The sequence below is a fragment of the Tenrec ecaudatus genome, chromosome 16 (assembly GCF_050624435.1).
Source record: "Tenrec ecaudatus isolate mTenEca1 chromosome 16, mTenEca1.hap1, whole genome shotgun sequence".
NCBI classification, from domain to species: Eukaryota; Metazoa; Chordata; class Mammalia; order Afrosoricida; family Tenrecidae; genus Tenrec; species Tenrec ecaudatus.
This window is the reverse complement of record NC_134545.1, coordinates 68,406,015-68,433,286: the sequence shown is the minus strand read 5'-3', so window position 1 is coordinate 68,433,286 and position 27,272 is coordinate 68,406,015. Positions and strand designations below refer to the sequence as shown.

The following is a 27,272-nucleotide window of genomic DNA, read 5'->3' as shown; positions in this document are numbered from 1 at the left end:
ACAGTTTCCCCTGTTTCCAACATCTTCAGGAAGAAATACAGTGGCTAATGGGATAATGTGTGCTTCCCTCCCGCTTGCTACCTCCCTTCTTGAAACATTTCCTTTCATGGAGTCTTCAACATTGTCACTATTGAGCACATTTAGGGTGCACATGTAATTTACAACCTACTTTGAGATACATAAAATAATTATAAAAGATTTAACTGTATTAATTGTGCCAGAACTACTACACAAACAAAGATGGTGTAGGAAGAATGAGGTTAGATTGTATCCTTACATGTTTATTAGGGCATGTTTATGAGGTTGGATTGTATCCTTACATGTTCCCTGATGTAAAAGTGTTTATAGGAGATAAAAGAATAGATGACTGATGAATGATTGAATAAATGAATAAATCAACAAATTAAATATAAAACAGTCATAGAGTGGAAAAAAGATGGACAAGCATAGTTATTTTTGTTTTATTCAAGGCAAAGAACAAATAGAATCACAGAATATAAGAAATCATTGGTTTTAGATGTTGGAAGTACAGGAAAACAATATTAGTAAGATATTGAGGGGAAGACCTACCAGCACTAGTGAAAATGCGGAAAAGGTAAAAAATGAAAATAAGATTTTCAGTTCTTGCTACAGAGGCAGAGTAGGTCAGATATGGCCAGTCTTCCATGCTTTTTATTGTAACCATCATCAGAATCTTTTTAAGAAGGGGACTATTTCTAGAGGTAAAAAAATGTAGGCTTTTCTTGTAGGAGAGAGAAAAAAATCCATCAACAGCCTCACTTTCAATCTGATTAAGGATATATTGTTTTTATTATATCTAAAGCAACCAAACCAAACTCACTTCCATCAAGCTCATTCCAATGCATAGAAACCCTATAAGGCAGGTTAGAACTGATTCTGAATGTATCTGAGACTCTAGCCGAGTGCCAGTCACTTTGAATTGCTGACCTTGTAGCTACCAATGAAACACATAGCCAGTATCCCGCCAGTGCTCTGTAGTGCATGTAAGGACACAATTTTATTAGAAACGTGGGATATATGCTCATTCAACCTAAAATTAGTTAAGAACATGCATAGTGAATTCGTAGACTTAGAGATCTCCTCACCCTCCTCATTTCCGGAAACAATGGAGTATACAATGCTCTGGTTGATGGCGGCAGCAGCAATGACACCAACCACGGTCCCTCTAGTCGCGAGTTCGCTGACTGGGGGAGGTCTGCAGATTTAGAGAAGATAATTTATTTCTTATGGTCCATTTCCCCATGATTGCATTTTGAGTTTACCGTACTCCCCCCCACCCATTTCCCTCAAGGTTTATGGTCTGGCTGGTTCTTCGGCTGGCCAGGGGAATATCAGAAGTACACTTTCAAACATAATCTGCCTGAGGAAAAAAACTTTTATCATTGCCAGTCAATGTTCAAGAAGATTTCGATGGAATTTGAATGTATGTGGGGACTCAAAATGGATTCAGGGATCCCTCTGTAAACCAAGGCTGTCAACATGCCGAGTGATCAGAATTTAAACTCTAATACAACTCCTTACACTGTCATGGCCTTTATTGAAAATCCTTTGATCACACTTGAGTAGATATGGTTTCTTTTTCATAGACTGGTTGACAGCTTCCTGAGATGGCCACTTCTGCTAGGACAAGTCGTAAAGACCCAGAAGGTATCTTTCTTTCTGACAGCTGGGCACCCTCTAACTCCTTTCACCACGCTTTGCACTAGCACTCAAATCCTCAAGGACCACCTCCTTGTACAGGAGCCACATTCACATTGTAAGGACTAATTTTTCTTAAACAATAAGCCATATGGTTCCACCTAAAATTCATATGTATACAAATATAATATATACATTAAAGGGTTAATGTACCAGTTCTGAGAAAGTAGGTTCATAATTATGCAAATGTTCTTGGTTAAGCGTGTCTCACTACCAACATTATTATTAATTTAAGATGAAGCATACTCTTACTCTATAATCTGCTCAATGTTGTACACAGTTCTTTTCACTTGTCTCTGTAACACCATCTAGATTGAATTCAATAGATGGATCCCATTAGTTACCTAAACTCGTTTCAATAAAATGGTGCTCCTGTTTTGTTTTTAGTATGTTAAAGCAAAGAGCCCATGTGTCCCTTTCTAGTCCTTATCTTTGCCCATAGTAAAGTTGTGACTGTACCAAAAAATATTTGAACAGATAATTTTTGTAACATTTTTCTTTTTAAACAATTACCTTTCCCCCCCTACTTATACCAATGTAATGCTCTTAATATTTCAATATTCAATTGTACTCTTCAAAACGAATGCTGATGGTGCAAAACATATGCTGAAAGTATGCTGAGGCAGTTAGGGTGAGCTTGCTTAGGGAAATAATGGCTTTTCTCTGCAGATATTATCCATTAAAAAAATCTGAATGGCTTCATATACAAGAGAAAGACAGCAAATGAGATCCACAGGGTGAAGAAGCAGGTGAGGATCCAGCTACATGTCAAGGATCCATCTACAAGGCAACCCCCTAAGCACCCCCCACCAAAAAAAAAAAAAAGTCCCGGTCTTCTAGAGATTAGAGAAGCAAAGGGAGGGTGTTCCTGCAGAGACAGCAGGAAGAGAGCACAGCTGGGCAGATGCCCTGGATCCTAATTTCTAGTCTCAGAATTACGAGTGGGGAAAACATCTATTCTTTAAAGCTACCCAGTTTTGCTATTGTACCATGGCCATCCCACAATGCATGACATACATGTGCTAATCAATTCACAGAGTATCTTTTCAATGACACACTATTTTATTCTCATGCTCTTGTGTTTTATTTCAAAATATTGATACCTACTGTTAGCCTATCATCACACGATCATCATAAAGTGGACAATTTCCATGTTACAATTTTTATCAGCTTATGTCAACCAGAACTAGAAGATTCTTATTGGAAACATTTATTATAAAATTATTGGACACAACAGCTTAATAATCTTTCTGGATTTCCCTCTTTGTGCCCCTATTCATCACATCTAGTTTCTGCGAGTGTTAGACTCTGTTCTCAGACCGGTTAAACAAATCACATTGACATTACTTTCATGTGGCATTTTCCTTCAATACTTACTTTTTTGATATTACTCTTAATTTTTTATTATATTGTGCACTTTATTTTTTAGCCTTTGATTAAGCCTTCTAGGATAAATCATAATCTTACAAATATACTCTGAAAAATTAATGATATATGACCCACTTATGAACATCATATACAAACTGTTATGCTACACCAGCATTGTCCCCAACAGAAACTCCTTCTGGAGGGATTGGTCCTCCTGAGAACACACCAAAGGAAGACACAAATCTCACCCTTTTCTGTGCTTGACTGAAATTTTAAGTACAATGTCATCTAAATATTTGATTATTTTTATTAGGAGTTTTAAATTTTCAATCAAAAAGGTCCCAATTAATAATAAGAGCTCTTAGGCCAGTGATGTGGTTTATTGTGCCAACCTGATTGATAAACACATGTGGGGTTAATTGAAGGGCAGAGAGATAAATGGCTGGGTGAGCCTCGCCTTTCTAGTTCTCAGGTCTCTTACTTTGTGATGGTCGGACCAGGGTGCAGCTGCCTTAGCCAGTTCCTGCTTCAGCTGGCAAGGCTCACTTCCTGCAAGGCATCCCTGAGGAGAAGCCACATGGACCTACCCTGATGCAGACCTGGATGCTGGAGCAGCTGTGTGGAGACCCCTGCCAGAGCTGAGATGCTTACACATTCACTGACTCAGTTTTCCTCTTGCAGTGGGCATCACTGTGTGTGTTTTTGAGATGGAGGAGGACTTTGTGTATTGGTGTCAGACATAGGGGTTAATGCTGGACTTGTGGGCTTGGGAAGCACTGGGTTGGGGTGTTATCTTGATGTGCACTTACCCTTTATATATAAAACTCTATCCTATACATAAGAGTTCCTGTGGATTTGTTTCTCTAAAGTACCCAGACTAACACAGTCAGAAAAAGACATACTTGCCTAGATCTCCTTCTAAACCCAAACATTTTAAAACCTCAACATTTTATTGTATGGTCACAGTGTTGGAGGGATGTGATGATTTTCCCATTTTGAATGTAACATGGTAGTAGTCTACCACAAAAGTGAGGAAATATGCAAAATCACTAAGATTGGTGCTGATGGATTATGCATAGGTCAACTTCTGTGTAATATTTTAAATTATCAAGTTATATTACAACTCTTTGCTACTTTACACATTACTCAGTGGCTGACCATGATGTTTGTGAAATTATCAAGCTTGAATGGTTCTTTTGAAAGGAACATGTGCAAATATTGCAGTCTTTGAGGTGGAACCTAATTATCCTATTTAATGGTATTCATACTTTTTCCTAAAAACTTCTCTTGAATGCGAATTAGTGTCTAACCAAATGAGTAGAGCAAACATAATAAGATGTCCCTTCAGTGATTACACAGCATAAGGTTGTAATTACATTTTTGCCAGCTAATTCTCTTGACTATCTGTCCTATGGACTTTCATGCAGTGGTCCACATACTAAGGAAATGAAGGCAATGCTAACCAACATCCAGCAAGGAAGCATGGCCCTCGATACAATATGTCCAAGTAAATGAATCTTTAAAACGAACACATAAGATTGGAATTGGGCCCTTTCCCATTAGAAGCTCAGATGTCGGCATCCCCAAGGTTGGCACCTCCTTCATTTCAACCTTGTGTAAGACTATGAAGCAGAATACACAGCAAACCCATGTTTGGATCCTTGATCCATAGAGACTGCTAAGTAATAGGTGGGTATTGTTTTAAGCTTTTAAGTTGGTTATACTATTGTTATGCATAAATAGGCAACATGTATATGTGAAATGTATATAAGGCCAATAAACTGCTAAAGTTATATACAGCTTATTGAATTTTTTGTTTTAAGAAAGTACATTGGTTATATTTTTTGGATAATTCATAAAAACATTAAAAATATATACATATTTATTTATAGGCCAGTAACATCTGTGTGTTTATTATGACTACCAAGATGTATGTGTTACATGTTATATATGTACTATGTTATTATATATCTGGTACTATTATATACCTCTCTTTGTATAGGAGAAACATGAGATACTTGTGTTGCATGCAGGAAGCTGTTGTATTTTTTATTTTTGGTTCTAAAGTTTATTAAAGGTAGAATATGATAATCTAAAGATACATTATGTAAGGTCTAATGTAAGCACAAGCAAAATAGTTATAGCCAATTTGTTATCCTCCCCCCCCCATATATAAAAATGTTCTAGAAATATAAATTAGATTGTTAATACTATTCAGGTCTTCTGTAGCACTGTTTTTTAAATTTAATTTAATTTTAAAAAATTATTTTATTGTGGGTTCTTACAGCTCTTATCACAATCCATACATATATCCATGTGTCAAACACATCTGTTTACAGGATCAGGTATCAGGCATCAAAGACCCCCAAAAAAACAAAACACACAGACAAAAAATCATATCAATGTGAATAAGGGGGAAGGGCAGAGTGGAGACCCAAAACCCATCAGTAGTCAATTGGATAGCCCCTGTCAGGAGGACCACAAGGAAGAGACAATCCAGTCAGGGTACAGTATAGCTCCAAGGAAACCTACAACAACCTTCCTCTAGTTCTTTAATGCTTCCTTCCCCCCCCCCCACCCCACCCCGATCCACAATCATGACCTCATTTTTAGTTAGCCAATCTGGCTAGACCAGAACATGTATGCTGGTATAGATAAGAGCTCGCAACACAGGAAATCCAGAACAGATAAACCCCCCAGGACCAATAAGGGGAGCAGCAATACTAGGAGGGTAAGGGAGGGGAGGGAGGAGAAAGGGAGACCAATCACAATAATCATCGTAAAGTTGATGAAAGATGACAGCAGTTGGTATAAGCTATGGAAAATAAAGCATCATATGCAAATTATCAAAGGACATGGGGAGGGAAGAGAAATGAAACATGAGGAGCTGATATCAAGAGATCAAGTAGAAAGAAAATGTTTCAAAAAAATAATGACAACATATTTAAATATATTTTTAAATACACAGTGCTTAAATTGTATTTTTGTCTATCTTGTTAAGAGCAAAGTGTTAGACTTTCAATAATTTGTTTCTTTAGCTATGTAAACTATAGAAACATAATGTCTTCACATAGTGTCTGTACCCCTTCTACCTCTAACATTAGAAAAATGATTTCAATTATTTAAATATTAGGAAAATTATTTAGTGAGCATTTTTTATCTTAAATGCAGCATCAGAATAGGAATAATTAATACTGGAAACAGCAACTGGTATAATTGAAAAATCAATGAAAAATCTTCCACTAAATTTAAAGTGTGTCACTAAAAACATTTAAAATTCTATTTGTTAGTAAATGTTTTTTTTCAGTATTTTATTTATTTTTTTTAATTTTAACAATTTATTAGGGGCTCATACAATTCTTATCACAGTTCATACATATACATACATCAATTGTATAAAGCACATCTGTACAGTCTTTGCCCTAATCATTTTTTTTTCCTCTTTTCTTTTTTTACATTTTATTAGGGACTCATACAACTCTTATCACCATCCATACATATACATACATCAATTGTATAAAGCACATCCATACATTCCCTGCCCCAATCATTCTCAAGGCATTTGCTCTCCACTTAAGCCCCTTGCATCAGGTCCTCTTTTTTTTCCCCACCTCCCTCCCCTTTCCCCCCTCCCTCATGTGCCCTTGGTAATTTATACCTCGTTATGTTGTCATATCTTGCCCTATCCGGAGTCTCCCTTCCCCCCTTCTCTGCTGTCCCTCTCCCAGGGAAGAGGTCACATGTAGATCCTTGTAATCAGTTCCCCCTTTCCAACCCACTCACCCTCCACTCTCCCAGCATCGTCCCTCACACCCTTGGTCCTGAAGGTATCATCCACCCTGGATTCCCTGTACTGTTAGTAAATGTTTAAGACTGATTTACTTTGCGACAAAATAGCTCCTTATTAACCTTTGTCATGTTCCAGCACACATTTTACTATCAGAATAAAAACAAAACAAACACGCTATAAAAATGCAATATTTTCCTTGTAGAATTAATGACCCTCTATGATAATGAGCATTAGATTACAACATTTCAATTCTTTTCTATTTATTGCCAGGCAGGACACATTTTACTTTTATTTTATGCCCTGAAAAATATCAGTTACATGTTTGGGACAAATTACATAGTTTGTTTGAACTCATATATAAATTGAGTATAAAATAAATGGGCTGATGTATATCAGAATCCATAAAATCAGATGTGCAATAAACTAGTAACATGACTGAATAAAGTGGGCTGGTCACAGATTAATGTAGGTGTGACTGTGGGTAATTAAAATCATCACTTTTTGTATAAAAATGGCAACCGGTATGTCGTAGTGCATGTCTAACTTGATTTTTAGTCAAAAAGGAAAATTTCAGTTTTATAAAAATTCAGAGTTTTAATTATGGTAATCAATGAAATCTTTTGTTTGTTTTTGTGCTTAAGATAATGTGACTAGGTTTAGCCTATGGTCTCCATGTTATGACTTCTAGAAACACTATCTGCAACGTATCTTTGGTAGGAACATTCTGAAACTGACATAATGTGTTTTTCCTTAATCTTTCTTTATGCGTGTTTATTACAATTCTGCTGTTTAGTTTCAGAAGCAATAAAATGGCGACCCCTCAAAAGAGGACTTTTCAGAAGCTTTTATGTCAGCAAACATTTTCTCTCATTATCAATTAGCATACATGCAATTCATCCATTTTATAATAAATACTGCATCGTATTTTTTCTTCCCAGTTTAACTTTTTAACCCCTAACTCAAAAGGAAGGGTCATTGAGAGATTTTCAATTTAAAATTTCAGTTTTCAAAGCTATCATGGTTGCTGCTATAATTGGCAATAAAGTACTCGTTCAAGAAGAATGGTTCCCCAAACAGGCAGGTAGAAATAATGGAACTCCAAGGCTTCACTGCAGAGACCTCGAGGTTAAGAGGTCATCTGGATTCCCATTCTCTAGATACTGATGGCTATGAGTTTAGGGATCAAAGGATTCAGACTTTTGAAAAGGCCTTTCCATAGGGCCTTCTCCAATGGCTCAGGCACAGGCTTTACCTGAGCTGAACGCTATGCCCAGGTGTTCTGACATATCCCTGATCCTCTGAATTCATCAAGAGAAATATTTTGACCTTTACTGTACACTTAAAATATACAGTTGTATTTTATTAAAAAGGAAATTGATGAAAATTACTTCATATCTATTGTTATAAATCATTTTTGGAAGATGAAAGAAGTAGATCCTGAAGTAATTAACTACTACAGAGTTAATATGCACCATTCAGACAATTTAATTTTCCTTAGGATGATACTGTCATCGTATCTGTTTAGCAATTCAAATAAAAAAATAGAGATTGTAATAAATCTATTTTATTTAACTATATTCAACATATCTGAGTTGTTGTAATGATAACTATACTAAAATGACAGAATTTTCAGCCTAAATGTGAGATGTAGGTTTTTAAAGTGCAAGCATAGATAAAACAATTATTCCACAGTTTAAAATCTACGTTTATTGTTAGGTTCAAGAAGTACCAATAAAAGTAAATGTTCGATGTCTGGGAGAAAGAGCCTAATTATTTTAAATGCCATGCAGTTTAGGATTATAAAAGTGTTTGTAAATAGATGCAATAAAATTTCACTGAGATTCAATCTGGCTCTATTGCTTTCTTTCTACTGAGAACAAATCTAATTTACTTTGACATGTCTAAATTCAATGTCTTTGAAAATACACACCAATTAAGAAACTGTTTTTATATCTCCTATGAGGGAGATAATGAAGATGGGATGGGGGCAGGGAAGGAAACACACCCACTGGAACTCCATTATTTGCAACCTAGGAGTAATGGTATCCAGTGATCTAATTTAATATATTAACTAAGAAGACCAGTTAAAAAAAAGACTTGTAGCATGAGGAACACAGGAGCTGTTTTAGGATTCCTTGAATGGCTTATAGATAAGAAAATTAATAAAGGACAAAATGTCCTTTGTATCTTTCCAAAGATTGCCTACAATCACTAAGAATTTTCCTTTGGAGGGTTTCTAGTCACACCCATGAAGCAGCCTCCCCTTGAAGATGTGAAAACTGAAGCCCTCAGTAGTTAACAGTTTCTCAAGTTCATAAAATTTCTGGAGAGGTTAAACTGAAATCGAGAGTTTTGGCAACAAATCTAGAATTTTGTAACAATATATGTTCTTTTCAATAATATTGTTTATTCTGCATCCTTTTGTAATGAGTGCCCCAAACTATAAGCCCCTAATAATCAGCTGAAGAGACATTAAGATTTAATGTCTCCAAGGCATCATACTCAGAGTCTGATTTAGTAGATATACTGGGTCAAACCAGGAATGCACTCTGTGAAAGCAAGTGAGTGACTCAGATAATAGTAATTTGCAAATCCTACTGTTGGGGAACAATGACTTTCTCTTTTACTACTGCCTTGTTACAAAAGTAAAGACAAAGTAAAATATTATAATGAAATGTTCAAATACATAGTTAGAAAACAAAAAATGAAGAACACGCTCAGCATCGTTTAAGCAGAAAAAACAAAAAACAAAAAAGGTAATTTAAGCCTTGAGTTGCACTATTGAAAGACTCTATGAGTAAAATAATAAACAATGACATCAAGAGAAGATGGAAAGCGTACACAGAGTCATTGTACCCGAAATAACTGGTTTATATTCCATCATTTTAGATGGTAGCATTTAAGTAAGCAAGAATCAGTGGTGCTGAAGGAAAAAGTTCTAGATGCACTGAGAGCATTAGCCCCAAACAAGGCTCCAGGAGTTGATGAAATCCAATTGAAATGTTTCAGCAACTAATGAAGCAGTGGAGGTACTTAATCATCTACGCCAGAAAGTGAGAAGGCACGCTACTTCGACAGTTGACTGTAAGAGATCCATATGTGTACCCATTCCAAAGAAAGGCAGCCCAATAGGATGCTCAAGCTACAGAACAATATCCTTGCTATCAAATGAAAGTACAATGTTGCTAAAGGTCATCCAACAATGACTGCAGCAGTACACTGACAGGGAGCTGTCAGAGATTCAGGCTGGATTCCAAAGAGGATGTGGAACAAGCAACATCATTATTGATGTCAGATGGAGGGAATGAGAATTTCAGAACACTTTCATCATGCTCATGAGGAACTTGTACATGGATCAAGAGGAAGTTGAAAGATATAGTGTCTGGAATCTTAAAGGCTTAAAGTGAAGCAAGCGACCATCCAGCAGAGAAACAACAAGCCCACATGGAAGAAGCACACCAGCCTGTGTGATCATGAGGTGTCATGGGGACCAGGTAACAGGCATCAAAAGACCCTTAACAAACAAACAAAATAAACAAAACCATATGGTTGAGAATGAGGGAGGGGGTTGGTGCAGAGACCCAAAGCCCATCTGTAGACAATGGAACATCCATCACAGAGGGGTCACAGGGAAGGGATGAGTCAACCAGGGCACAGTATAGCACCGATGAAACACACAATATTCCTCTGCTTCTTTGAGGCATCCTCACCCCCCATTACCATGACCCCAGTAATGTCTTTCACTTCGGACTAGACCAGAGCATGTTCACAGTGTAGCTAAGAGATAAGAGTTCACGACATATGCAACCCAGGATCAGAAATGGGAATGGCAATACTGGAAGGGTAGGGAGAAAGGCTGGGTGGTGGTGGTGGAAAGGGAGAACAGACTATAATGATGTGCCCACAACCATACACCCCCCTCTAGGGGAAAGAACAATGGAAGCCACGAGGAAGGGAGACAGCAGTCGGTGTTAGATATGAAACTAATAATAATTTATAATATATCAAGGGGTCACGAGGGTGGAGGTGGGAATGGAGGGGGGAAATGAGCTGATACCAACGACTCAATAGAAGGTCAGTGTCTAGAAAAGATGGCAACCTATGTACAAATATGCCTGATACAATTGATGTACAGATTTCAATAAGAATGTAAGAGCCCTCAATAAAATGATTTAAAAAGAGAGACAGCTGTGTAAAGCAAGCACAGGGATGCTGCATGGTTTGAAATCAGGAAAACGGCATATCGGAGTTGCGTCCTGTCATCATCCTTTAGTCTGTATGCTGAACAGATCATCAGAGATGTTTGATTATGTGAAGAGAAAAGGGGCAGCAGGATTGGAGGACGGCTGATTAGCAGCCTCTAGATGAGAGGGGCACACCCTTGCTTGCTGAAAGTGAGGAGGACTTGAGACACTTGCTGATGAGCACCGAGGACTGCGGCCTGCAAGGATCATAACCAAATGTAAAGAAGACCTCAAATCCTCCCAACTTGTCTAGCGCAGACAAACGGAGAAAAGGCTGAAGTTGTCAGGGATTTGTCTTGTTTGAATCCACAGTCAATGTTCGTGGAGGCAACAGTCAAGATGCATTGCATTAGGTAAACCTGCTGCACAGACAGCGTTCGAGGATCGAGACGCAACGGTGTTACTTTGAGGACTAAGACGTCCCTGAAGCTAGCCATGCTGCTTCAATTGTCTCATATGCATGTGAAATTTGGGCATTGATTAAGGAAGATTGAAGAAGAGTTCATGCGTTTGAACTGGTCTGTATTGGAAGTACATCAAGAGAGCTCCTCAGAGGCAAGCATGCCAATTTTCATCTTCCACACTTTGGTCATAGTGTCAGGAAAGCCCTTCTCTGGAGAAGGACATCAAGCTTTGTGCAGTGGAGGGGCAGTGATAGAGAGGGAGAGCCTCAACCAGATGGATTGCTACAGTGGTTATAACAGTGGGCTCGGGCATAGGATCAATTGTGCGGATGGTGGAGGACTGGGCAGTGTTTTGTTCATATGCACAGGATATGCATATGGTCACTACGGGTCAGAAACAACTGGATGACCTCTAACAACCACCAGCACTACTTTGTTCCTTCATTCCTTCCCTTACCCTCTCCAGTCACCGTCTGTTAGTTCTGAAGGTTTAAGTAAGGGATTTTCTCTCACTAGACTAGACCTAAGCTACCGTCATTCCCATGAGATGGGTAGAGTTGGAATTCTCATTCTGCTACTTGCTAGCCAGGGGGGAAATGCATCGCCTCTATGATCATATTTTTTCATTTGTACAGAGATGACTTACTTTTAGAATGCATCACTATGCTATAGAATGCTATGTGTATCACAAGTTATCTTTATGCCTCACAAATAACTATTAGTTTTCAATATTATGCTTCATATTTTATGACTGTCATTGTTTTATAAGCTCTATCAGTGGAATTTTAATTTGCATCTACTAATAACATATGATTTTGTCACCTAAACCAGAGTAACATTTTTTTAAAAGGCACTTGAACAATTTTATTTTTGTTTTTCTTCTACTTTTTGTTTTTTCTTCTACTGAACAATTTTAATAGATATTATCTATTGCAGTTAGTGTTATAAAGTATGTCTATGCATTTCAATTTTCATTTCTGTGTTCTTAAACATATATCAATTTTATATCATACTTGGAAAATATTTTCTTTGTTCCAATTTTTTACAGACTGAGGAAGACCTAGTAAATCAGGTATATGAGATTCTAATGAGGGGATTGGCCAATTTGGCCATTTCACTGGGTAAATAAATCAACTCAGTAGCAGGAACATGGGATCTCAGTGCCATCAAGAAAGAAGAGCGAGGAATGGAGTGTGTTCTCCAAACGCCGAGAATCCTGTACACAGAACCTCCTCCATGTAGGAGGCTGAGCTGGGCATAAGAGGAGCACTGGGGAAGTGGCAGAAGCCCAGGAAGCAGCAGCACCACCAGCTTCCAGGTCCAGGGAGTGTGAAAGAGAATAATTTGGGGCAGGAAACTCACTTGCAAAGTGGGATGCCTCCAAGCACTTTCTCTGGGGAGCTAGGTTTGCGGACACACCCAGCTGGAGCTGACAGGATGGCGGCTGAGGTTCACGGTGGACTCGTTTGTTTGAACTGTGGTGCTGGCAAAGATAGCCAAAGTGCCACGGACTGGCGAAGAGCATCCGTCTAGGAAGAAGTAAGACCCGAATGCTCCTTAGAGCTAAGGATGGGTAAATATCACCTTAAAATCTTTGGACATGTTATCCGAAGAGACCCGTCCCTGGAACCATTTTACTTGGTAACGTAGAGGGGCAACAAGGTTCTCCCGGAGGTGGACCAACACGTGGCTACAATGGGGGCTCAGGCATGGGAACCACGTGAGGATGGCACCGCCGGGGCTGTGCTTCCTCCGGGGGCTCCATAGGGCGGCTCTGAAGAGGGACAGACTCAGCAGCACCTGAAGCACAATTGTTTGCCTTTGGGGCGTACAGAGGCAGCGCTCATGGAACTTCGTGACATTTGTCAAAGGAGCTGAGGCCACGGGCCCCATGATTGAGAGGCTGAGGACCAGAGACAGGGGTGCTTATGGGAGCATGTGACATTTCCTCCCTGATTGTCAACGGAAACCCATTAAATTCTCAAATAAGCCTCACAGTCAGGACAGTTCTCTGTGGACTCTCTGTGGCAGCTTCAAACCCAGCGGGGCAGCAGAGTCCCTTGGGAAGGGAGGCCCATGTCTCATTTGGAGAAGAACATGACTGACTTGTGCCTCAGATGACTCGTCCCTGTTCCCTTTGTGACGCCAGAGAGGCAGACAGCACCCCCACACCATTGTTAAAGTACTCAAGTACTTGACTGTCAATCTACCTTAATCTACCATCTGTCCATTGTTATCTTTGACAGAAAATAAAAGTGCTTGAGACTTGTTTTGGCAAGCAAGGGCTACTTACAAACGTTTTCAAAAATAGAGTAATTTATTACATATAATTCGTTATCTAAAGGTTTTAAATGTTCACTTGCTGAAAACATATTGCACTCTGCTTATGACAATTGACAAAGTTGGCTGTTGGGTAGCACTGCTCTGTCACATGGGGGAAAAACAATAAAGAAAAAAAGGATAATTTACCTAAAACTCAATTCTGGAAATCAAGTGTTTATTTTTGAGAATGTGATTGTTATACACATAACACTGATGAATCACAACACTTTAATTATTTCTTTTATTGCCACGGGTGTTTTGTCATTATTTATAATGTGATGCTTGCTTCTAAGCACTATTTGCACACCATATTTTGTTAGTTTACCTTCTGCTGAAGAAGTGAAGAGACCATTGGGATCCTGTGGCGAATAAACAATGGACAATGATTCTCTTTTCTCCTGACAACTGGAGGCTGCTCACCCTTGCCTGTGGCTGGTGTAGTTCTATGATGTCTTTGGTCAGTACAACAGGATAGCATAACTATTAGGAAACTTAGCAGCTTCACAAAGTCTTATACTTTCAATCTCCCAGAGTTGAAAAGATGGTATGATATTACATTTGAAATATGTGACTTCCACTCCGTCCTTGGGTTACATGTGAAGTCACCAGGGCTCCTTTCCTTGAGAATGAAAGACTGAGGCCAGAGACCTCGGTCACCATCCCACTTTCTACCTGAATGAATGTAGGGGGGTGGACCCAGGAGACACCTGCCAAAGAGTTGCCCAGACAACCCACAGAAAAAAGAGAAATAGTCAATTGTTGTTGCTTTGAGTCATAAAATTTGGGATGATGAGGGCAACGAATGTATGAGGGTGCTTTACTCAATTGATGTATGTATGGATTGTGATAAGAGATGTATGAGCCCCAATAAAATGATTTATTAAATTAAAAAATTTGGGGATGGTTAATTATATAGCAAATATCCCCATATTGAATAACTTTTTAAAAAGAAAAAAAAGAACTAAAGAGAATTGATACATTTTAATTCTGGTTTGGTGGGTTGACAATATTGTACTACCAGAAGAGCAAACGCCTCTCTCTTCAAAGTAGTACAGCCAGAATGCTCCATAGAAGGGAGCCTCACAGGACCTCATTTCTCATTCTTTCAATATTTTATCCAGAGGGCTAGGGCCTAGAGAATGACACAATGCTTGGGAGAAGAGAGAGAGGGTCAGTGAAAAAGAGGGAGACTTTCAATGAAGTGTAACACTATAGTGGCTGCAACAATTGATCCAATCATAGCAATAGGCCGAAGATGGCACAGCATTGAACAGGGTCACTATGTCAGAACTAACTAGAAGTCACTTAACGACATGAAGCTATGTAGTAGTAGATGGCTGACACACTTGAGGGAAAAACACAAAACAAAGTCCAAAAGAACCCCAATCACAATTTACCTCCAGTCACAATTAGCAAGCACATAGGTCACTAAACACTTACAAAATGCCTATGATGGATGAAGTACTTTATTTGTAGGTATCAATGGCTTAGTTTACCCATATCAGTCCATGTACAAACCTATTATCTAGCTTAATTATTAATATTATCCCCATCAGCTCACAAAAGTATTCTACTCTGGGTATTAACAATTAGACTATATATATTCTTATGATCTACACAGTAGGTGTAGATATATATCTCTATACCTAATGTATATGTATATATATACCTAATGTGTAGATATATAAAGAGAGAGAAGATATATATAAAAATAGAACTGCCTCTTTGAAATTCTGAGGCTTTAAATTGAGCACAGAGTCAGTCATCATCCATAGTTCGCCTCTAATAACGTCACTACCACTCTGCGATTCCTCACCTACCATGTTTATAGGAGCAAGAGTCTCATCTTTTCTTGCAGACCATCTGGTAAATTCAAACCACTTATCATGTGGTTTTCAGCCAAATGCATAACCCTCTCCACTACTGCCACCAGGTCTCTTTCCATATAAGTATAGTAAAACAAACTATGTAGTATTTTCTTTTATGTAATTGTCTATTGAGTGAGACAAAGATATAATCAAAAGTTCAGTTATTTCTGTTCTTATACATAACTTGGAATATATTAATAACTAATTTTACTACTTGTCTTACATATATTCTACTATCGTCCTATTTTGGTGTGACTTGAATTTAAATATGCTGTTTAGTGAAATAGAAATATGTGTGGAAAATTGCCTCTCACCCTCACATTACCTTTGCCATGAACATTTGCTTGGGATCATTTATAAGAGCTTTTAATTAGAGGATGATTTGTATGATCACATAATTAATTTCTTCCTAATATGTAGAGTACAAAATCTCTGAGGTAGGGACTATGCAGTGTTAGACAAGGGTGAAGTAAATGCCATAGATATTAAACAACAGTTTGGTTCTAAGTGAATTCACCTATTATGATGTGGTGTTATAAATACCATGACAGAAAATAAATGTTTAAATTGAAAATATAATTGTTGAAATCGCAAAGTATTTTTACACAAAGTCTTTGCTTATGCCACTCCCCTGCTTAACATTCAATGCTTTCAAATATCTTTATGATAATAAAATCCTTAATGTGGCTCATACATTCCTCCACAGTCTTGGTATAGCTAACTTTCCAGATTACTTTCCTCCAGCGATGTCTATGTTTTACCCCGAACTTTAAATTCCTAGGACTTTCCTAGTCTGTCCTCTCGACTCTCAAGGATGTTATCCCCCTTCCTCACACAGCTACGCCAGACTAATTCTTCCCAATCCTTTAATCTTCTATTTAATATATCCTCATCTAAGAAATTTCCTGGCAGGGATCATACCTTTATTTTCCTCACCAATTTCCCTATTCTAAATCTTTATTATTTGCATGGAAGCCTGACCAGTGCAAAGTTAGCCAATGGATGCCGCTAGCACAGAGTTAGTCAGTCTTCAGTCCCCTCTAATACTGTCACCACCATTCGGAGGTTCCTCACTTACCGTGTTTCAATGGTTTCCCAGTGCTCACAGCATAAGAGTTCAATTTGTTAATTTGTCTAGAATTTGTGTCTATTGTTATATGTATTACAATATCCTCATTTACTCTTGTACACTTAAATTCTTTGAAGGTGTCTCGCTGACTTCCAAATAAGGATTTTTACCCTTGCAGTGTCCTCCCATTTCTGACTCCACCATTCCTTCAGCTACAAGGTTAATTATTTCTTGATCAGATCCCAATTCCTGTCAGTCTTCCAGGCCTTGTACCCTGAGCTTTCTATATCCAACATTATGCATCATGCAAGTAATTTTCTTGGATATCAGTTATCATAGTTTCTAGTATGATTACTTACTTTCCTAAAAACCTAATCTCCAAAATATTGTAAAATATAGGAGATCATGATTGCCCTATTATCTATTATTTGACGAACCATAGCATTTAGCCTAGAATAAATATTTGTGAACTAAATTAGTGAACAAGGATAATAAATGAGTTGGCAAAACTCAAGGGAGAATAACTGATTCTCATGTTTCTTCCTATATCATATTACTCCAGGAAAAAATCACAGACCACATAAAATTCTGGGGACTGTAAACAAATACAAAGCAAAAGAGCCCTAAGGAGATATAGTCTTCACGAAGAATTCAATAGGAGGTTCCTCTCTAGGGTATGTTCATCTTGACTCGAACGTGTGGAAATACATCTGTAAAGGGTACTAATTGGGATAGCTATTTGGTTTATAAAGATGATTTGAAGATCTTTATCCATCTACCAATCCATTCATCACATTCATAATCAATGAATTATTATTGAAACTAAGATTCCAACTGAGCAGAAAGCATGCTTCCAATTGCCTCTCATTTTGGAATGTTTCCTCTTTTTGTTTTACATTAAGAATTCATTATTTTCCAATGATAGTAAACAAAGGGATTGGTAATATATCCGTTTTCATAGCTTCCTATTTCCCTTATATTCCAGTTCCTTTTAGGTGATCGCTGTCTGTGACCATGATGATATTGTGTGTCCATGTCTTGGTTTCAACCACAGAAACAGAAGAGACCGACAGCAGATCTACATAATGAAGATCATGGTTTCTTTTCTTTTTGTTCTTAAAATTCTTGAAGACAAGGATAATACATTTAAAAGTCCTTGCATGCCAACACCCCTGAGCCTATTAAATAGTAATAGAAATAAAAATATTTTCAAAAGAATCTTCTGTCTTAGGAGTTGTATAGAGCACGTTCATGTATTTTCTTCATTCCTCATGAAATATTTCACTTGAATTAAAATCTTATTTACATATAATGCAATAGATCAAGAATGGCTTGTGTACAGTTTTCAGATGAAAATGTATACTCTAAATTCTAAGAAATAGATTTAAAATAAACGGTTCAATCTCAAGTCCTTTGTTGCCTGAGTCTTGCTTTACTGCACTACAAAAGTAAACGTCAAGCCGTACATGTACTTGACGTTGTAGAGGAGAAGTTGTGTAATTCCAAGTGAATAGACAGCCTGCAGGGGCTTCAGTGAAAGATTGCCAACATCACTTTTTCAGTTAAAGGTGGAAAATGAAACAAAACTTTAATGTTGCTATAAAGAGACAAAAAGAAAAATTAAAGAAAGAAAAGATTATCTTTGATAAATTCAGCCCAAACTTTGGGCGAGAGATTTATATTAAGCCACACTCAATGTCAGCAATAGAAAGATCATCCCGGCTACTAGATTCTTTAGGTATCAGAACAATCATTTTCTGGGAGCAGTTTAAAACATAATTTTGAAAAATGAAAGCCCCAAATCTCCAGAGAGTGTACCTATGAACTGGAAATCTTTTTTCTAATTCCCATGTCCAAAATCGCATGGTATAGGCAAAAAGGATGGCAGTGTGCCTCTGTGTAAGATCATTTTAAGTCTCTTGCACAATGAGATATTAACTAGTCTGTCCATTTGTCATTCCCTGTCCATTGTGATAACAGTGTTTTCAATTTTCATGGCTTATAAAAAAGGCAAAGGTCTTTGACCTTTAAATTACACCTAGTTTTTCTCTATTTTTGCATCTCAGGTAGATATTTAATTCTTTATAGTTCTTCATATTATCTACTCTAATTTTATTCTTCAATATAAAACATTTAAAGAATCTACTTTTAAATATATACTGTGTAAATTTTCAGTATTGCTATTTATTTCAAAGTTATTTAATCTTAGTCAGCAAAGTACTGCTTCTTTTTTAAAACCTTGACAAGGAAACTGACATGACTGTGCTTTTTTAAATTAAAGGTTATTTGAATTTAAAAAGTCATGGTATTCATGTTGAATATTCTTATTTAAGATTTAATGTATTACATTGGAATAGTATTTAAAGTTGAGAATCAGTGTTTTTTCTGAGGGGTAGAAAGATATTGATTTGTTCAAGAGTTTAACAAAAAACTTTAGCAACATTTAATATTACTTTTCTTTTATACATATGAATATAAATTTCTGCTTTTATGGAAATTGTCTATTAAAATATATGAATAGTTTAAAATAAGCATGTAGTATTAAATCATAAATTATTAATAATAAAATTGATATATTTTAATTTTATATAAGTACCAAAGGTATATTTGCTTAACTAATTATCATTCTCTAGAAAGTTATAAATATTTGGAATTTTTTGATAATTTGTCTAAGATACTACTTTTCCTAATCAAAGTCAATATTCACATTCATATTCTATGATCTATTCCAGGTAAATTGACCTTTCCATGATATTTACCTTGAAAACTGATGACAAGTGAATTCTAGTGTGTGTAAGTCTTAGCCCAACATCTTGAGATGAAGGCCAAATGTCATTCTTCACAGTGCTAATTTATTTGACCTACTACAGTCAATCTATTCTTAGCTAATATTATGTATTTATACAACTATTAGGATTTTATTATTTCTGTCTAGATTAAATGGAAAATAGTTAAGATACACTTGCTGATTATAATAATGTAACCATTTTCCCAGGATATTCAAGTTGGTAACTGACTGAAAACCTTTTTGTAAATATCAACATATGGTAGTCATGAAAGTACACCTCCTAGACCCCCAAATACAAACATTGTGAATGATGGAGCTTCTCAGTGTCTGTGCTTTCATATCTATTGATGTATTTGAACCTAGAGTCTCCAACCACATAATGACTTAGAATAGCAGAGATGACCTACCTGGAAGGTAGAAGACTCCTCTGAGTGCTGAGTACGGTTTGAGGACACCCAACCATCTTGTAGAACAACATTGCAATGGCATAACTGAATGGTTCCACACAACTGGCCTGGATCTTTTCTTCAATTTCAATCTAAGTGTAATGAGGTTTAAAAGCCCATCCAGTCTTCCTTTACTTCCTCCTCATCTCTCTACTGCAGGCATTTATCCTATTTTTTAAATTGATTAAATCTGATGCTGGTCTGCTTCTTGGAAGACCTACACTAATACAGGAGACTTCAAAAACTTATTGGAAAACATCACTATCTTTCAATGCCATTTTTTCATGAATTTTTTAAAGCCTCCTCATACAAGGCTTTAAAGGGATTAGCATTAAAGAGAATAGTTGATATTTTGAAACATATATAATAAAATCAAAATAATTAAAATATTCAGAAAATTTAAACTGTTATAGGAAAAATAAAGATGAATTGAATACATATTTACAGAAAACTCTAGAGTACATTAATGTATTAACACACACCATGCAAATAAGTAAAAAGCATTACTATTGGGGTTTATATTCACACACGTATGGTTTATCCCAAATAAGGCATATTTACACATGACTCAAATCAGTGGTTAAGTGAAAATAAGTTCTTTTAGTAATGCAATTTTCATAGTCATTTTAGGGTACTTTCCAAAACAAGGTTGAATCAAAACAGTGACTCTGAAGAGATTCGGTGGGCCAGTGAAATTTAAGGCAGAGAAGGCAGCTGAGAAGATTATGTTAACTTTCATTTTGAGATTTCAAGGGGTGATCTTGACCCTTGTCTTGTGCCCCTTTGACACAGCACAATCACTGAGGCTTAATCTGAGGATGTTAGAGAGAATGAAACATTATATGGTAAGAAAAATATCAGGAAATTTGAGCTGAAGATAATCTAGTTATTATTCATCATAACCATCCAATTGCTCATTCTTCAAGGACAGCAAGAGCCAGAGTGTGAAATCCTTGCTGGAAAACCTTCCTCAGTGCCTCACAGTCCAGATCTTGTGCCCTCTGACTTTGTTTTGCACCCAAATGCAAAGAACTTTTCAGAGGAACATGATTTGAGGCTCTTCAAGATGTCAAAATCGCCATTTTGACATGAAGTCAATCAAAGAGCAAAGGATTATTTAAGGGATGGTTAGAGAAATGAAAACACGGCTTTCAGAAGTGTATAGACCTAATTAGAGGATTTGTGGAGAAATATCAGCTTCATATTTTATTTTTATAGGACATAAGGCTGTTGTGTCATCTTTGTCACCACTGTCACTGCTGCCACCACTTGCACTGCTGATAGGGGAGTCCCGAGGAAGAAAGGCAGGGGCAGCTACTGCAGGAGCAGAAGGGAGGAAGGAGTTTGCGTGCCAAACAGCCAGGCTTGCCTGTCCTTTGAACGAAGCCCTAGAGCCTTGCTCACAGTTATGGCCTCTGCCTCATCTGTCCGTGTCACCCCTGTAGTCTAGTGTTCCAAGAGCACGAACTTGGGGTCTTCCAATGCACTAACAGAAAACAATAAGCAAAAGGAGAGCCGTGTTTTGATCAAAATAAAATCAAACCTTATTGCCATCCCTGGTATATGCCTTCAGATATGTTTCAAGTGGGCATTAAGTGGCGCATACTTGTATATAGTGGAAGTACAGAGCAATGATGGATAATTCATTCTGAAAAGAACTATACTACTAATAAAAATAACTTCTCAATACTCAAGCTCTCTAATGACTGAAGGTATGAGTTCCCCACGTTTTTAAAGAATAATTTAGCTGAATTCGTAGCAAGCATGACATTAGAGAAACCAAGTTTTAAATTTTAGGCAGACTAGTTGATGTCTATACATCATACATATACATTATATTATATGATTTCAAGAACATAACTTTTATGAGATTAATAGTACATTATATTTTCTACTCCAAGGAAATTCAAATTATGAAAAATTACTTAGATAAAGAGGGAGTATTTCAAACAGATATCATGTAATTTATTAAATTCCTATATGTTAATGATTAAAAATTATTAGAGCAATTATATGAAGTAAGGGTTAGTACTTGGTCTTAAGTCCTTATTAAAATAAGGGCATAAAAGTGGAAATCAACTGCGAAAAGTTTTAAGAAAAGTCGGATGCTTCAACAACAAACACACAAAGAAATATTGTACAATCTTTAAAAAATGCATATCAATCAGAAAGGACCATGAGAAGAAGGAAGAATGATGGTTTGGGGCATGTGATGTTGCTCAAACATAAAATTATTGATATGATTGTACCTGCAAATAACCAGAGGAGCTGGGTTATATGAAGAAAAACACAACATCGGTATCAGGGGTAGGTCTACTAACAGCCTGTAGTATACAGATGATTTAGCTTGCTTGCGGGAAGTGAGGAAGATTTGAATCACTTGCTGACAAAAATCAATCATTGCAACCTTTGGGTAACATCACGATAAGTGGAGAAAATTCAGAATTGTCAAGGAGTCCGTCTTGGTCCAGTGAGCAATGCTTGCAATGCGCATGGAAACAGCAGTGAAGATGTCAAGTGACATGGCTCTGCGGGAATCTGCTGCGCGAGACCTCTTTACAGGGCTGAGAAGCAGGGGTTTCGCTTTGAGTGATGAGGTGTGCTGGTGGCAAGCCATAGTATTTTCAATCACCTCCTACGTATGTGAACATTGACCAATGAATAAGGAAGCGTGAAGAAGAATGGGTGTCTTTGAATTGTGTGCTGGCGAAGAAGATTGGCAGGATCATGGACTGCCGAACGACAAACGAGTCTGCGTTGGGAGATGTAGGGCGAATGCCCCTTAGAGCCTAGAATGGCTAGCCTTTGCCTCACCTAATTTGGACGTAATATCGGGAGAAAGCAGTCCGTCAGGAAGGTCATCACACTTGGGAGAGGGGTAATGAAAAAGGGGAAGAATCAGCAAAATGGAATAACACAGTGACTGCAACAACGGGTTCAACAATAAGAACAATTGTGAGAACAGGACCAGGTGGGGGCATCCATAGGGCTGCTATGAGTCTCATCTCAAAGGCACTTCCCTGACAAGAAATGCCATTCCCAGTCTCAGGTTTTAAAACATATGTCCCTATGGTTTAAATCCATTAACTTAAAGAAGCACTTCTCTTCAATTATTTGTGCTTCTACAAAAGGTTGTACCTTCTGTCCATGTTTGCCATAATTTCTATATTGTCTGTATTTTCTGGGTATCTAATAGAAAGCAAACACAACCCTTTCTAGTTTTTAAAGAACTGTGAAATCAGTATGAACTCTTAATAAACTCTAGGAAGCAATAAAATATGTAAATTGCCTTTACACTTTGTAGTAATAAGTTAAGTGGGATAACCGAGGGAGATACTGGCAATTATTAGAAATTCAATTCTGGAGAGTCAAAAGTTCTTCCATAGATGTTCATGGAACTGCTGTGAACTTTAGTACAGGTAATTGGTTATCATTTTGTTCTCTCACTTTTTAAACAGAAATTTTGCAGCTATTCTATACAGAGAAGGTAATAAATAGCAATCATTTATTGAGCAAAACACTTGCATTATTTAGAAAATGGCATTATTCAAGGACATTTTTAAAAACTAAATGAGCGGTACTTTGAATGATCTATGCCCTTGACCTTACTGCCATGTTACTCTAGCTAAATGAGTTCATGAGTAAGGTAATAGGAGTTTTATAAAAAAAGAAATGCGTTCTAAATAAAAGTCCAGGGAAATTTTGCTCCAAAGTGAATTTATTTTAAGGGGAAGCATCAGCTACCATGCCACTCGTTTCAAAGAACAATTCTACTTGGAATACAGAGTTTGGGAGAACAACAAAGTGGGAATTCTCTCAAGAGGAAATGGTGAGGATATTTTCAGCCCACTTTGAATTATATATCTTATTTACAGTACTTGATTTTAATAAAATATTTATATATATTCATGTCTGATCTAGGTCAGCGAGAAGCTAACCCATTGAATAGATACTCAACCTGATGTTTAATAAGGTCAAAATTTACATATTCAGGAATGGACTCTTAAAAGCAGGGAATGATATTCACAAAGCAAATCATTGAAGTGTATAGTCTACGTGGACCAAACCAAGCAAAACTTGGAGGCAATTGGCAAAAGCAAACATGAGCAGAAATGTTATGCTTTGCTTTGGGGTGCAGTCAAACCCGCTCCGACTCGCAGCAATCACAAAGAAAGCAGGGCAGAACTTCACCAGGTCGGAGCCCTCCTCACGATTGTTTTCTTGGAGCCCATGTGTCATTCAGTCTCCTTGATGGTCCTCCTCCTCCTTGCTGACCGCCTCGACCAAGAGCAATTCCCTTTCTCAGGGACTGGTGTCTCCTAAGAACACATCCAAGTACACGGTATGCAGTCTCACCTTCCTCACTTCTAAGAAGCCTTCTGCTTTACTTCTTCGAAGTCCAATTGCTTTATTTTTCGGGCAGTCTATGATAGTTTCAATATGCTTCACAAGCCATATAGCTTGAATGAATTGCTTCTTCTTCAATCTTCCTTATTGATTGCCCAACTTTCACATGCATCTGAGGTCATTGAAATACTAGGGTTTGGATCAGGTGCACCCTCATTCTCAAAGTAACACTTGTGCTTTACGAGATTTTCCAAATGCATAAGTCATTTGAATTTTTGAATGTTGCTTCCATTAGAATTGATGTGGACAAACAAAATTAAATCTTTAAAAATTTCATTATTTTCTCTATTTGGTATGATGTTATCAATTTGTCTGGTTGTGAGGATTTTAGTTCTCTTGTCAATGAATTGCAATCCACACTAAAGGCTGCAGTTCTTGACCTTCTGCAAGTGCTTCAAGTCCCCCTCACTTTTGGCAAAGATTTCCCTAGCTACACGTTGCCAGTTGTTAATCAGCCTTCCTTCAATCCTCATGCCATATTTTTCTTTAGTCTATTCAGTTCCTCAGATTATTTGCTCAGCATACAGAATGAAAAATATGGTGAAATAATACAATCTTGATTGTACACCTTCCTTGGTTTTATATCATGTAGTTTTCCATTGTCATCAGGGAACCCATCACACTGATCTACATATAACTCCCTCCATAGAGAATGGACAACAGAAAAGTGGGTGAAGGGAAACATCCGTCAGTGTGAAACATGAAAAAATAATAATTTATAAATTATCAAGGGTTCATGATGGAGGGAGAGCGGAGAAGAGAGGGGGAAATAAGGAGCTGATACAAAGGGCTCAAGTAAAAAGAAAGTGTTTTTAAAATGATGATGGCAACAAATGTACAAATGCTTGACACAACAGATGCATATTTGGACTGTGATAAGAGCGGTATGAGCCCCCAGTACAATAATCATCTATAAAAAAATAAAATGACATCAGAACTGATTTATGATGGAGTTGTCAGAATGAGACCCTGTCCCAAATCAGAGAATACCCGTGCTTATCTGTGAGTCACATTAACAACATATAAAATGATATAAATGAACTTTGCCGCAAGACCTGCATTCAGAACTCTACTTCCTCAATACCCTTTGGTTGCTCCAAATCATAAAGTACTGACTTAGGTGGCTACCTTTCTAGCTGAAATACCAGTTTTTCATAAAAAGTTGTTTTGGTTTTTTTACACTCATTCATATCGTGGTCTTTTTTCCTTCTTTCCCCTTTCATCCTAGTAACTATATTCAGGCCCTCATTATTTCTTCCTTTCTTTTATTTTTAACTCCTTAAATTCCAATACCAAGCTAAGTTTCTAAAATAACGCCACCCTCCCCCCCCACAAAAAAAAAACCCTCAATTCAGCATCCTCTTTCCTCAGTCTCACTAGCTCAACTTCTGCTTTGAGCCATAACCACTGAAGTAGCTTTTAGAAATTATGGGAACATTGAAATCACAAATTACAAAACATGATAAAGTCCTCCAATATCATCCAGTTTCTTTCTCCAATATGTAACTTTCTCTAGACAGGCATAAGTAATTTAAAAATTCTGGAACTCATTGTAATTCCCCAGGTATTTATGCTTACTCACAGATATCTGTATTCTATATATGATTATTCTTTAGATTGTATTGGCTAAATGTGTTTTGTCTTTGAGATAGAGAGTACAGTGGTGATCGCATGCAGATCTCTTCACCATCCTCTTTATTTTCAGCTTCTATTGTTTTGTTTTATAATAATACATTGTGTTTGTATTCATGTCCTATTTTGTCCCCACTCCTAGGCTGTAAGCCACTGGATAGCATTTACTGGCTGCCTCAGTGCCAAGGCCATCTAAGTAGATAGTACACAGTATGTAGTGGATACTCTTCAATTTTTTGCTGCCAAACAATATCTAATACTTGTGTCAACATGGTGTGAAAACCTTCATGTTTTAACTTAATGCACACAAAACAATTAGGGAAAAAAACCTGTATGTGTCAAAATTCCTTATAAATCTTAACTTTATTCTTAGCAAATCATGAATCAATTATAAAAAAGAGTGCTTAAATATATCATTAAACATCTTTATTCAATAAATAACTTACTAAAGATTGTTATAGATATGTAGAATCATATAACTTAAAAATAATTATAAGTGTAATTATATATATACTCACACAAATACATATTTAAAAGGTATTTACAAAGGGACTATCATTTCAGATTATGTATATTAAAATATTGGATAATATATTATACCTAGTGAGAATTTAAACCCCTAAATATAATAATGTATTTTTCAAAGCTTGTTTTGATTATTGCTAATGGATACATTACTCATCAATGAATTAATAAAACAAATTATATTCCAAATGAAATTATCATGAACTATTTGAATTTAAAAATTAATACAAAAATGTAGAAAAACACCTAAGTTGTAAGTCCACTTCGTAGATACCTTCATATCATGTCAGTTTTGAGAATCAAGACACCTATTTTACATTTTTAAAAAGTGTTCACAACCAATACCTGTATTCCTCTTGGGTGAAGCGTGGGATTTCTCCAGGATGTAAGACAAGGATTTTCACCGTGGCGCTGCTGGACATCACGGGTTCGCCGTCATCAAAAGCAACAACTACCAACTTAAGAAGGAAGAATTTTCATGTTAAAGAGTAGTAATAAAAAGAAAATTCAAAAGTCACTGTCAGAGGTATATTTTTAACTCTGGTACTGCAGGAATCAGAATAGGAAAAATTGATTATTCCTCACAGCCTACCAGTAGCAGACACCACACTGGAATAGGTCAGGTATCTGCTCATTTAATTTTCACAACAATCTTCCTCAGTAGATGTAATTGTTTTAATTTGCCTAGTG

At 36.9% G+C, this 27,272-nt stretch overlaps 1 protein-coding gene across 17 annotated transcripts in view; it reads right to left on the bottom strand.

Moving 5' to 3' along the window:
- Positions 1 to 27,272, bottom strand: part of PCDH15 (protocadherin related 15) — an 819,982-nt gene that overhangs the window by 149,961 nt on the left and 642,749 nt on the right. For all 17 annotated transcript variants that reach the window (XM_075535092.1, XM_075535093.1, XM_075535090.1 and 14 more), the window contains 2 exons: positions 26,928 to 27,040; positions 1,107 to 1,216 (listed from right to left, as the gene is read on the bottom strand). In XM_075535092.1, coding sequence (XP_075391207.1) covers positions 1,107 to 1,216; positions 26,928 to 27,040 — 223 coding nt within the window. The remainder of the gene's footprint in view (positions 1 to 1,106; positions 1,217 to 26,927; positions 27,041 to 27,272) is intronic.